Source organism: Micropterus salmoides, unplaced genomic scaffold (assembly GCF_014851395.1).
Source record: "Micropterus salmoides isolate LMB-PRFRI ecotype aquatic unplaced genomic scaffold, ASM1485139v1 Ms_hic_scaffold_11, whole genome shotgun sequence".
Classification (NCBI taxonomy): domain Eukaryota; kingdom Metazoa; phylum Chordata; class Actinopteri; order Centrarchiformes; family Centrarchidae; genus Micropterus; species Micropterus salmoides.
Genome location: NW_024040152.1, coordinates 4,955,253 through 4,969,170, shown reverse-complemented (window position 1 = coordinate 4,969,170; position 13,918 = coordinate 4,955,253). Strand labels below are relative to the sequence as shown.

Genomic DNA, 13,918 nt, shown 5'->3' with positions numbered 1-13,918 from the left:
TGGTACTAAAAATGGAAAAATTACAGGGTGTGGCCTGGTGTGAAGATGGCGCAAAGCAGACAATAAATTGATACACTTTTTTTCCGGAATTAGTGAGACGACTTATATAATTGCATCATATTCAGCCTTAATTTGTTTTTTAATCATTTTAGGGCCTTCTAATCTAGTCCTGCACTGACATCACAAATGAGAAATAAGTAAATAAGTTATTTTAAAATTCTGATAATAAAAAATCCTTATAATAGAAGAAAACCCTGAAATGCTTGTGTGTTATTTAGCTTTATCCCATTCCATCTGCATGTTACAGATGTTTTTTATTTTTATTTTTTTTTTTTTTTACAGTGACAATAGCAGCAACAGCATCACTTGTTACAAAGAACTAAACGACATTAGCTGCAGCCTTTAAAAATCCATTGATCTGATACAACAGCGCGGCAGAATGACCAGGATCTGTGCACATAATTCATAAGTTGTGCATGCAATCAGCTGAAGAAGACTTAACCTGTGGGGTTATGAGAAAGAGACCATCTCCACCTCCACACCTCCCCCGCCCAGTCACCCCCACCTCTACTCCTCCTCCCCCCGGAGAGAAAGGGTTAATTGGAGTAGGAATTTCATCGCACATCTGTCAGATTTTTAAGGCCGTGACGCACTGAAAGCAGAGTCAATGTGAGCAAAGGGGAGGAGGAGGAGGAGGAGAAGGAGAAAGAGTTGGTGGTGAGATCGATGAAGTGGCAGGCAGAGGGAGGAGGAAAATCTCACGAGATAATGAAAGAAAAAGAGGAGAGCTGCTAGTGTAGAGCAAAGAAACGAGGCTAGACCCGGAGATTTTTTTTGGAGTGGAAAGCAAAGACTAAGAAACGGAAAACGAGAGAGATTGGTCTGTAAACCGCAGATGGTTTTTGCACTCTGGTGTTGGTGAATATAGCACCCCGGGGCGCAGCGGACCAATTGTGTGAATCTGCAGGGCTGCTCGGCGACACAATCGAAACATGCACAGGACGGACAACAGCCGCGGACGCGCTCTGAGAAGTGGATAATAAAGGTAGGGTTTTTGAGCTCTAATAGCCTATAAATGTCGACGTGTTTGTCTCTGAATCGCCATAATGTCCGGTAGTTAGTTAACGCATCGTTCAGATTCATTACACGTGATGTAAATATGCAAACGCACCGGTAATGTTCAGCGCTTCGCATGCGCGCTACTGCTGTATTTATAACTTTGTATTAGGAAAGAACTCCAAATATTGAAGTGATTAAAACACCGATGTGTTTGCTAATGTGTTCCGCTGCATGTGTGAGGTTCAATTACTCAAATGCTTCTATTATTGTTTTTGTTTGGGATGTATTAGTGTAAATTGGTGTTTAAGCGAGGAGACAAACGTTATTCGGCTGTTTCCTTCTCTGTAACGATGAAAGTTTAAATACAGCGTTGTAACAGCGCCCGTCTTGTCTCACGCAGGCACAAAAGCAAGGCTTCTGCCGAGGAACACAGCTGAGTACCAAAGAGACAAGAGAGCAGAGTGCTGATGCACAAGTGAGAATAAAACCACACTTTAAGCTCCTGATGCTTTTGCAAACTCGTTTTCTGGGAGTTTGAGGGAGTTTGAAGACAGTACTTAACGTTATCAGATAATTAATTAGACACCCCATAAGCCCGGAAATCAATTAATTCACAAATCAATAAATCCATAGTCTGGTGCAACAAGAGACCTTCCAGACTGTTAGCCTGGCTGTTGAACAACAATAACAAGAGAAGAGCAACAACACACAGGGGCAAGAAATACAAATTTATTTGCTGAAATTAAAGATGGATGGGAGTCTAGGGGAAATGTCCCTCCACAGCCACCCTGATCTGGCTCACAGCCAGGACGGCAGGGCCATGCTGCACTCCCGGGACCTTTCAGCTGCTTTCCCCAGGCCTTCCCTTGGGGGCCCCTCCATGTCTCTTGAGCCCGAGCCCCGTCCACCGGGCTTCGACCACTCCATGTCTGCACTGGGCTACAGTGGTGACTCCCCATCCAGCTCCGGCAGCACCTACACCACCCTGACTCCCCTGCAGCCCTTTGACGACAAGTTCCATCACCACCACCATCACCACCCCTGCCTCCCTGTCAGCAATGTCATCGGCAGCTTCACCCTCATGCGTGAGGACCGGGCACACCTCAGCACCAACTTCTACAACCCCTATGGCAAGGACCTCGCCATGTCCCAAAGCCTGTCGCCACCCTCCACGGGTTCTGGCCTGGGCTCCTCCATGCACGGCTATGGGAGCTTGGGCAACAGCCCCAATGGCAATGGTGGTCAGATGCTCCACGGTGGCTACGATGTCCATGGGGGGAGCCTCTTCTGCCGGACATCAGATTTTGGCCGTGAGATGTCACCACCAGGCCTAGGAGGAGGGGATGTGTCGGTGGGGCATCAGCTGAACAAAATGGAGGCTCACCAGCACGCCCCCAGCCATCACCATCACATCTACAGCCAGCACTACCAGCCCCACCATCACCCGAGCCAGCAGGCCTCCAAGATGGGCGAGCACCTGCACTCCTCATCGTCCGCCTCATCCTCGCCCGGTGAGGGCATGCTGCCAGGCAGCGGAGGCGGCGCCGGGGAGGAGATCAACACCAGGGATGTGGCCCAGAGGATCATCACAGAGCTGAAGAGGTACAGCATCCCCCAGGCCATCTTCGCTGAGAGGGTTCTGTGTAGGTCACAGGGCACGCTGTCTGACCTTCTGAGGAACCCCAAGCCCTGGGGCAAGCTCAAGTCTGGCCGCGAGACCTTTAAGAGGATGTCCCGCTGGCTCCAGGAGCCAGAGTTTCAAAGAATGGCCTCGCTCCGGCTGGAGGGTAAGATCTGGTTTTGCTCTCTATCTGCTTCACACACACTCACGTACACACTCACTTTAGTACAGAAATCACAACAACAAACAGACGCACTCTCTCCCCTTGTTTTCCCCAAACACATTCCTTCTCCATGTCTTCCAAAAAATTCTCCTCTCCAGCAATCAGTATGCAGCTCAGGTTGAGACATGAGGAAAAGCTAAAGCATCATACTGATGTTTCCCTTCTTCACACCACTGTGAATATACCAGTGGTTCGGCTATTGTCTCAACAGCCTGGATAATAAGAATTTAGCAGCACATTGAGGACAATTTGAGCAAGAAAGGGCCATATGTGCCGTTCCTTTGTTTACTTTGCTCCCAAACAGCCCCTATTGATTTGTACAGTAGCTACAATAAAAAAAACCACAGACATTTGCCCTCCTCTTAAATGAACCATGAAGATCAGCGTGAGCAGCAGTTGGCAATTTAATCGCTTTTGAGCCCACAAAATAATTTGTGCAGATATGCCATTCTGGAGCGATTGATTAATTCGAGCAGTGATTTATATCTGCTCAGCGTGCGGCTGAAGTTGAGTTGGCAAGGTAGCTGATGCAAATTAGACTTGAGCTTTTGCCAGACGTCTTTTATCAACGTCGTCACTGAGGCAATTACTTCGAGGCTAAATACAAATGTTGTTCTGCTCTGAGGCAGCACCTTGCAGGTTTGTGAGATTCTTCAAATCAGGAAAACAGGAAGTGCGTGTCATCTTTAGTGCTGAATTGATTAGTTGACCGCCAAAAAATAAATTGACATCTATTTTGATGATGAAATAATTCACGTAGCAAGCAAAACTGCTGAATATTAGCTGGTTCCAGCTTTTTAAAATGTTTCATTTTGTGCCTTTTTGGTTTTATATAATTTTGAATTCAATAAATTTTTTTGGGGGGGGTGGACTGTTGTTCAGGCAAAACAAGCAATTTGAAGATGTCACTATGAGAGAATTTATGATTTTCTGACATTTTATAAACTTTACTTTTATGATTATTTGGAAACATAATAAAGAAATTAATCAATAACCAAATATTAATTTGTGGCAGGCCTAGTAGTATTTATACAGATTTCAGAGGGTAAAGATTTTTTTGAAAGGCACATTGTAATCTGCTGCTTGACATTTAATATTCTTTGGGGATGTGGATTGAAGACACGACAGCACGCTGTACAGTGCCGTGTTACAGTGTTGTCCCTCCACAGGGACCGAAGGCCCATCTGATACACGGAGCACAGAAAAAGATCCAAGTGAACACAGTAATATGAGATGAGCATAGACGAGTGTGTGTGTGTGGATCTGCAAGTGGTCTGCTCACTGCGGGGGTCTGTGAGCAGTACGTGTGTGTGAGCCTGCCCAGTTGATCACTGCTTTACGCTCTCTGTCAGCAGCTCGACTGATTAAGCCCAACAACACAATAGGGTTCATAGGTAATGATTGTGCACTCTTGCAATCCCTTCACAATTATTGATCTTTGATTGTTCGGCTCTGAGAGCACATGTGTACATCCTCCATTCAGTAAAACGCTACAGCAATCACACCCAAACCTCCTATCTAAAGATGAGTTATCTCTGGGTTTGTTCTGTAATTTGACAGAAATGTTGTTTGATGAATCTAATCAAACAACGTGTGAATGCTTTGTATGCAAAACATGTCTTCCTATCATGTGAAAACCTAATCTTCCTCATGATGAAACAGCCCTTTGTTCTTTTGAGCAGATTTCTAATCATCAATCATTCCTTTCTTTATTTCCAGCATCCTTGTTTCTTCATCTTTACAAACACAAACATTATTTTAACGAGTCAGTGCTCCATGTCCGAGCAGCCGATCAATCAGACTCATAAAAAATTTAAGTCCCTACACAGAGAAGTGTGCTAATGTCTGACAATGCTCCTCTCTCTCTCTGCTCCCACACACTCTGAAATTGCATATTTAGTTCTTGGCAAAGCCACAATTTGGACAGCTCGGCACTTTTCTACATAACCTACTTTCCGAAGGGGGTTGTTGTTTTTTCCCCCCTTGGCCAACCCCCTTTTGTTTAATTACAAGTCTCTATTGATTTCCATGGGAAAGAGCAGCACGCCTTGCCCACACACACCTCGGCCGCATCGGCGAATCGAGACTAGAATTAGAATGCGCGGTGCCCTGTGCTCCCTAGTCTGAAGATAGCTCAAGTGCTCTCTGCTTCACGCCTCAAGTTTTAGGATGATCCTCCTTAATGCAGCACTCGCTTAAATACATAGAAGGCCCTTCAGTTTCAGCCCTCAGCACTGTGTTATTTCCATAACTGTCTCCTATATATGGAGGGCTGCAGAGGATGGATGCACAGTAATTATGGAATGTAGTCGCTGCCATTTTGTCTTTTCAAATAATTATCTTTCTGCAGAGACATTTTGCAAAACACGGAGGAGGTGATCCCTAGGATTTATCCGCAGTATCTTGTGTTTTGTGTTTTTGTGCGTGTGTATACTCTATGGATTACCGCACTGTATATGAGATGCATCTCTAGCCCAACCTCAGGCTGTGGAGGAGGCAATCAGGATTTAGTCGGAGAAGAAGGCAGGATAAAGACCACACAGCCATGCTCCGACACTTAAAGTCAAGGAGGGGGGGATCAGAGACTATAACTTTAAAGATGATGGCCGAAGCCCTTGACTAAAGGTCTAAATGAATAAGAAAGGTCAATGCGGTTTACGTGTCGGCTCCAGTGCCTGCACCACCCCCCACAGTAATGAAAGCCACAAAGCCTCGTCCACCTCTCCCTGCGTACAGTTCACATTCTACTAGCGAGGCTCAAAGGTCAAAGCCGATACCATTTGCATATCAGGAATTGTAAACATGCCGACGTGGACTTAGCTGCGTAACACCTAACAAACAGGGTTGTTGTTTTTTGTCTTGTTTTTTTATCTGGCTCTTGCAGCTCCCCCAACTCTGGCACTGAAGGGGTTAACCAGCCTCTGTGGGTCGAGGAGTCTGAGCTGCACAGATTTAATCAATAATTTCTATCAGCCCCTGGCCCAAGAAATCAGCAGGGGGTGGGCTGGGGGGTGTGAGGGGTTGGGGGTGTGTTCTGGCTGGGAGGGGGGGGTGTAGGTTGAGACGCCGGGGGGTAGGGAAAGGGCTTTCGATCACGTTTCAGCAACACGAGACAGGGGCATACATCATGATTAGGGGCTGTTCCCACGATCATAAGAAGCCTATAGGGGAATATTTATGTCTCCAGGAGTAGCAACAGCGCCGGGGATTTATAGCATGGTAATTGTGAGCCTTTTACACATGATTACAGCATAAGGAAGCATTTACTTAATGGTCGGCGTTATGATCATCAGTGAGGGAGAGAGCCGAGGATGGGATGGAAGCTGGGAGGAGGAGGAAAGCGGCAGGACACCCGGACTCCTCCAACAAGCCATAAATCCACACTACAAGCAAGCTAGCCAGCACTATCATGTCATTCCTTTCATTACTACATGAGCTGAGAGTGCACCACTGTATATACCTTCTATAGATGCAGCCTACCTCCCAACACCCAGCCCAGAAATATTGATGGTGGGGATGGTGTAACGCCTGTGAAAAATGTAGCATTTGGAAAGAAAAAAATAATTTCACTTGTAGTGATATTGACATTCTGCTGACATCTTGGCCCGTTCGGATTTTAATGAGACGTGGTTCAATAACTCTCAGAAATGCAAACGAGCTCTGGATGCCTAATAGCTAACAGGCACCTGTAATCTCAAGTTGACAAGAGTGCTTCCCCGAGTCAAAACATTTCCTTCTGATAATGATTTTAGAGGAGAGTGTATGCGGGAAATCACGGTGAGATTTATTCATGTCCAGTTGAGTACTTAAGGTTCAGAAACTCAGCTGGACGTCGGAGAAGTCAAAGTCAGGCGGTGCCATGCACGCACACTGATGCTGCTGTTGTGATGGCACTCATGCGGAAAAGACACCAGTCGGGTCACACTTATTTCTCAAGTGCTCTGCTAATGAGAGAAATTTGCCGCTGTGAGCTTTAGGAGTGAAAAGCCGGTCATACAGTAAACATCAGCAGCAGCCCTCGCTGTGTGAGATGTTTCTCAATGGGAAGCTGCATGCCAATCAATTGAGGAAAAGGCAGCACCTGTGATTTATAAAATGTGTTTGTAGCATGTGTGAGTTTGATTGTGTCTCTGTGAGCTACATATGTGAGAAATATGGGATTTCAAGGTTATATCTCCATCCAATCATGTAATTTTTGTCAATAATACACTTCCATAAACCTTGTTTTCTTAAAACAAGAAGAAACCTGCCAGTGCAGCAAGATCATTTCAAACAGTTTCTACTAGAGTGTTTCAAAATCAAGTGTTAGTTTCCGTGCTTCTAATTCTGGGTTCTGCTTTCTCCTGCCTTATTTTAAAATACAGACATTAAATGATAAAAGTTCATTTGAGTAGGAGACTGATTGAAATAATCCTGGGACTCTTTTTATACACAAAAATGAAATGTACAGGGATTCAGTGTTACTCCCACATTTTTATTCTTCTGACGGTGTGAAAGCTTCTGAAACAGCATGTCATTATAAGTCCTAATGTAACTCTATACTAAATGAAAGAGTAGTTTGAATATTGAAAACATTATGGCACAATCATAGAAAAGGAAAATACACTTTTGTTTCCAGACTCCAGACCTCCAGGCCAGTATTCAATAAAAGTCCAGCATCGGCACCAATCCACTGGCCGTCCCTTAGTGTGTGTGAGTTTATTTGTGTTGTGTGCACATGCACCAATGCTTACACTTAGAAACGCATTTGATACCATCAGCAAAACAGTCGCTCAGCCGCACAGTGCTGATTGAAACCTCTTAAAAGTGTGCATTTAGGTAATTGCACGACTCCCCCAAATATGTTTTAGTCCACTTAAGGCTTCTAAACACCCTGGGCATTGCCGACTCTGCTTGTTTCACTCACCCCTGACGTAACCCGCCTTTAATAGAAAATAAATTAGTTCCCCCTAAAGTGATTATTACTCACTCACCGCCGCCACATGTAAATGACTTTTATGAGAAACTAATGATGTTGAAGTGTCCACTAAGGGAAAGGGAAGGGAGGTGGAAGGAGATGGACAGAGAAAGAGAGGGGGGGGGGGGGGGGGGCAAGGGGACGGGATGTTGGCTCGGTACACAAAGGCAGAGGTTGGTGTTGTGTTTCCTGTAAATACAGAATTACAGCGTGTTAGAGGTGAAAGGTTCAGCGATGGATATGCAGAGGAACATGCAGCCTGAATTCAAAATGCTCGTCTGATTCTCAAAATGGATCTGAGCTCAACCCACACACATCAGGCTATTTTTCTTCCTCACGGAACAAAACTGCCTTTTTTCATTTTTTTTTTTTTGCAGCGCTCTTTTTATTTTAATTTCAGACTATTCGTGAGGAAATATTGATTATATAATTGGGCGGGCTGCCGCAGCTACAGTGGTGTTTAACCCAGACCCAGAGTTTTTATTTTGAGGCTAGTGCAAGCAAGACTCACATTAAAAAACAAAATACCAGAAGACTTCATCACCTCTATCATCACTTAAAAAGTTTGAATATAGCCAACTTTGACACTGAGCTAATTTGGAACATAATGACTGTTTTATCCTCTGTATAAAATACAGATACAGAAATACAGTATTAAGTAAGCCAGAGTCTGACTAAAATGTGGCAACTTTACAAATCTTTTTTTAAATGCAGCTACAAAATCTAATTAATAGTTTTGAGTAGTGTCTTACAAATCTATCAGTTAATGATTTAATGTTTCTGGAGTGTATCTCTTGCTTTGGCCTTAGTGTTATTTTCTCTTCTCTGAATGTAGATTGCAGTTTAAATTGTAAAATAGACATGGACTAGTAAATTCCTGTATCCTGTATTAAATTCCTGTAGTAAGTACTGTAATAGATTTAACTACCACATCTTACTACAGATAAGTTGTAGAAATTACACTGTAGCAAAAGAAATATAAGGCAAAATATTTTGGCTGAAAATCATTTCTATTGGGCTCATTTGAAATTTACTGTGCATGTGTTTATGTTTGAATGTGATTCATTTTTTGTCTGAGTGTCAGTGGATGACACCATTTTGCATTTAGTTTTCTGTTCTCCAAAAGGGAATGAGCATAATGAAAACCACAAAGAGCTTTGGCCTGGATGTAGTTTTCTGTTTTATCCCAGCAGCCTACAGCAGCTCACTGGCAATAAGATGTGATAGGTTGAACGTCTTGATTCCTTAACTGCATAGTGAAACAAGTTGCTGATTCATCTCTTTTAACTAATCAAAGTTGCTTAGCTAATCTGTTTTCTTTCAACAAATCCACTTTCCCTCAGCTTAATCCATTTGTCCTAGTTAGCCAGCCAGTCTGTTAGCTAACCTGTTTCCCCTTTCCTTTTTTAATTTATCTTTCCTCCATCTGCCTGCAGCTTGCAAGCGGAAGGAGCAGGAGCAGAGCAAGCTTGAGCGTAACCAGGGCCCAAAGCGCACCAGGCTGGTGTTCACGGACCTGCAGCGGCGCACGCTCCTGGCCATCTTCAGGGAGAACCACCGCCCGACCAAAGAGCTGCAGATCACCATATCCCAGCAGCTGGGCCTGGAGCTCTCCACTGTCAGTAATTTCTTCATGAATGCCCGCCGACGCAACGTCAACAAGTGGGCAGATGAGGGCCGTCCCTCCTCCACGGGTTCCTCAGGCTCCAGCGTTTCCTCCTCTGCAGTGTCCTGCAGCACCGCATGATGACGGACCGCCAAGGAGGTGTGGTGGGAAGGGCACTGAGGGAGCAAGGGGGCACATAGACTGGTCTAGGCAGAGATCGGCCGTAATAAATGTCCTCCTCGTTATCAGAAGGAGCGATGGAGCCAGCTATTATAGATGATTTAATGAAGATGAAGCATTTTCCCAAACCAAAGTTGACCGCTCCCTTGAAGTAGAAGGGGGCGATACCCAGAGTGATATGATCGCAGGATGTGAGGTCCGGCTTGTATAGTCAAGGGTGCAAAGATATTTTGACTCAAAGAAGAGTCACACCCTTACATAGACACCATTTCATTGCTTTATTTTGATTATCTAGATTAGAGATAATGAGGGTATTACAAATCAGGAGAAAGCATATTTTGGTGTACCTTCAAATTTATAGTCATCTCTCCAAATGTGAAAAATCAAGAGGTGCCGTTTGCTCACATCTGGAGAGCTCCATTGTGTAACTTCTTAATCAAGTGTTCACCATCATCCAAAGACGTTAATCCTCCCCCAGTGTTCTCATAGTCCTGTTTTTCCTCAAGAATCAAGGTGAAAGAGGAAGAAAAGGCATTTTTTAACTTCTCATTTTTTTCTGAAGAACCAAATTTCCTTTCTGAGCATGTGTTTCCATGGTGATGGTTCCCAGGACTGTATGGCGTTGCTCCAAGTTTGGAGCCTGGAATTATCAGGAGGTTTTTGTAGCGTCCTCGACTCCCAGCTGTCAATCATTTACCATCAACAGGAGCCTTTCCTATGTTTTGTGAAGATGGTCCCGCCTTGAGTGAATCAGAGTTTTCAAGGGGGAACCACAGTGCATCTCACCATACGCCAGGACAGAATCAATAAATACAAGTACGACGCAGAAACAGACTTGTTGGTACAACTGTCTAGCTTTAAGACTCTCACCGACTTTCCAAATGAAAGCTCCACAGCCATTTTTGACTCAAAATCAAGCCAAAAAAAATTAAAAAATTAAAAACAAACCTTTGAACAAAGGCTCTATGGGGAAGAGATACACCTGACACAATGTATAGTGACATTGTAGTATTTTTTTCCACTCATTACCAAACAACTGTACACACCTCTACTCCATTACGAAATCTTTTTTTTACAGATGTCTAGAAAATGGAGGAATGTGATTCTTTCAGCCCTTTTTGTACAGATTTCAAGCACATCGCTCTATTTATAGAAACACGTTGGAAGTGCGGGGCAGTTTGTTTCAGCCCTGCTGACGTACAAGGTCATTTTTTGGTCCACAAAGGAAAGGCTTTAACATGCCTCCTTATAGCCAATAGTTAAATCAGACTAAGAACGTTTCAAATGCAATTGCTGATCTGATCAATGTATTTATTACTGCATTTGTGTATTTATTGTTTTCCCTTTTTCTTTCCTCTCTCTATTTATTTGGTTATTTATTTATGCTATCTATATACTGTAAGTATTTATTTAACAATGCTCTGTATGTCTGTGTGAAACTGAAGACTTTTTCTGATGGGCACTTTTAGCTGTAGAATCCCATCGTAATACCAAAGATAAACATTGCCTCCCTGAATGTACGGCCTGAATCCCTAGACCCAGTACCCTATCCCAACCCGACCTACCCAGTGATGTTACGTATCTCTCTCTATCTTTAAGGCCTGGCCTTTGTTTTTGTTTTTTGTAGAATAATGGGGATTTCTTTACTCTTGCAAATGTCTCTGCGGTCAGCTCTTAATGCCAAGGCCAAATCTTGTTTGAGTGTTGTGATAATATTTAAAATTAATAATACTATGAATAGTAACACTACTGATAACAATAATGATAATGATAATGACGATTATGATGTGGCATCCGGGCATCCCATAGGTTCACAGGTTGCTTGTGAAGTTACGTTCAGGCCAATGCCATCTGGCAGAGTGTGTAAAGTGTCCCGGGACCCACTTCAAGCATCGTCTGAAGGAACCATTGAGTGCTAGTCCTTCAGGGTCACATGCAAACATGTGTGTTGTGTGTCTGCCTGGGGAAATGCATGGTTGTGACCCCCCCAACCCTCCCATCTCCCTCACCTGCCCAGCTCCCAAATGCAGTGCAGACACTCCTATTTATGTCCTCTCTCTGTCCTCCACATGCCAAGCATTTCTGCCAGTTGTCTCAGTTCCAAGTGGATTCCTGGTCTTCTGGAGTTGTGAAGGTGTGTTTCTCATCTTCTGGGGATCTTGGGTTTATGTACCCGGGTTTCTGAAGGTCTTAGGGATTGTTCTGGCCTTTTAGGGTCTTCTGTCTGGGGTTCTTTTGATTTGATCCTCATATTCTAGGAATCTCTGATTCGAATGCAAGGCCTCTTGGGCTTGTAAGAGTTTGTTCCTCATCTTGTAGGAATCTTTGATTTTGTTGCAAGGCTTCTGGGGCTCGTAGGGTTTGTCACTGGCCCTGTAGAGTTTGTTCCAGCTACGCTAGGATTCTTAGGGTTCCTCCAGCAATTTCCACAGGCATTGATTTGCCAGCGTTTTGCATTGTGGATGGCTAAATCAGGAGAAACTCAACCAAGATCTGATTCTCTGACCCCTGTGTAAATGCTGCCAAAGAGTGGCGAGACTAGCTTGGCTGTTTTCCGCCCTCCTTCTTCTCTCTCTCTCTCTCTCTCTCTCTATGGGTTTTTTTTCTCTCTCTTTCTCTGTCTTTAACGTATGAAGGGGCGGATTGCCAGGGCCCCCTTCACAGCGTGCACTTGAAAGACGGGCGGTCATGAAAGAGGCCATCGACTTTTTTGCGGACTTCAAAGGGGAGTTTTTTTTCATCCCATCTCCTCTCTGGGTATCTGGTCTGGGGTCCGCTCTTGGCCAGACCTGTGGGCTTTAGGGGGCATTCAAAGGGGGCGGGGGGGGGATCAGAGAGAAGGCTGAATCATCCAGAATGAGGATGGTGGTAGTGGTGTGTGTGTGTAGGAAAGGTGGGAGGGGGTTGTTTGAGGAATAGGAGGTGTGTTCGAGTAGTGGGGCATGGAGCTGAATTAAACTTTAATGAGCAACAATTGTAAGCATGCTGAGAGCGAAGGGTGGTGGTGGTGGGGGTGTGCAGTTGAGTCTGCTCAGGGGGGAAAAATAAGAAATAAAAGAGCTCAGAGGCTCCTCTGCTGACCCTTGCTCTCTACTGTCATTGTATCAAAGCTGAGGTGACACCTTTCAGGTTTCTCTTTGTCTCTCTGACTGGGAGCCTAAAATGGAGACAGAGCTTTTTGTATTGAGCCACCTTCTGCTCCTGTCAAGCAGGGAAGCTCTTCCCTTCCTGTACAGAGGGGAGGCGGGAGAGAGGGAGGAGTGAATCCAGTTGGCTGCTGTAGGTGATCTGTATTGCCATCTTAGCCTGCGGCACCCCCTAGTGGCTTTTCTAGGAACTTTACCCTGAAAAGAGTCTGGCAGCCAAAGCTGTTGCAGAGAAATTGTGAGGGGAGAAGAAATAACTGAAAGCTAATATATACTTTCAGAATAAAAAATAAAAAAACACTACAAAAAATACATTTTTTTTGATAATGTTTAAACCAAAAAACAACCAAAGATTGATGGGTAACTGCTGAATCATTATGTATCATGGGTATTTTTAGCAGTTCCTTATCAGAGCTACCGTAGCACTCAGAGGATTCAAAAAAGCACCAGTGGGGTTCCGCGTGCTGATTATTTATGTTGTATAGAACAGTATTATGTTGAGCTGGAACTGAGAAACTGACATGAGGCAGTGTCTTCAGATGGAAGTCTTTTGACTCTGTAAACCCCAGTGTCCCCCTATCCGTCCCGCCCTCTCCCGTGTCTACATGAAGACTTTACCCATCTACCTCAACTGTGTGAGATGTTGTGTGGCAAAGATATTCCTTAACCAAAGAATCCATCCTGTCAGGGTGTCTGTCTATACATCTATCTATCTTGTCCATCCATCCGTCTCTTCTTCATGCCTTTACTCTAAACCAAATGTGCTGGAAACAATCCACAACAGGAGCCGAACAAGGCCCCCGGCCAGCCAAAGCTTAAGTCAGTATGCTAGAGTGTCCCATTGATCCATTTTCTGTATATAAATAAAATCATTCTCAAGACCAAAAAAGAAGGAGGTGACAATCCAGGCAAGGAGGATCTTGCTGTAATCAACGTTGCCTATTCCTTGTTTTCCGAAATCTAGAATCATGTGACTTGCTGTAACAGAAAAGCCCAAAAATCAAGCGCTCATCCAAAAATAAAAAAGGTCGGAGGAGACAGAAGCTATTTTTCCACATTTGTAAGCCACCCCTCCCACCCCTGTTTTTTCCAACATGTTTAGTGTAGTTGAAATACTGTTCGATCC

The 13,918-nt window shown here is 44.3% G+C and overlaps 1 protein-coding gene across 1 annotated transcript; it reads left to right on the top strand.

The window, feature by feature from the left end:
• The first annotated feature begins 681 nt into the window (after positions 1–681).
• Positions 682–10,844, top strand: onecutl (one cut domain, family member, like). Its single transcript, XM_038710525.1, has 3 exons — positions 682–1,045; positions 1,460–2,846; positions 9,297–10,844. Exons 2-3 carry the CDS (start codon positions 1,808–1,810, stop codon positions 9,605–9,607), a joined length of 1,350 nt encoding a protein of 449 aa, XP_038566453.1. The 5' UTR covers positions 682–1,045; positions 1,460–1,807; the 3' UTR covers positions 9,608–10,844.
• Positions 10,845–13,918: the final 3,074 nt, after the last annotated feature.

Bases quoted from the DNA above. Each gene is read 5' to 3' on its own strand.
- onecutl (XM_038710525.1), top strand. From the start codon at position 1,808: ATGGATGGGAGTCTAGGGGAAATGTCCCTCCACAGCCACCCTGATCTG. The intron at 2,847-9,296 runs GTAAGATCTGGT...ATCTGCCTGCAG, and splicing joins GGCCTCGCTCCGGCTGGAGG to CTTGCAAGCGGAAGGAGCAG.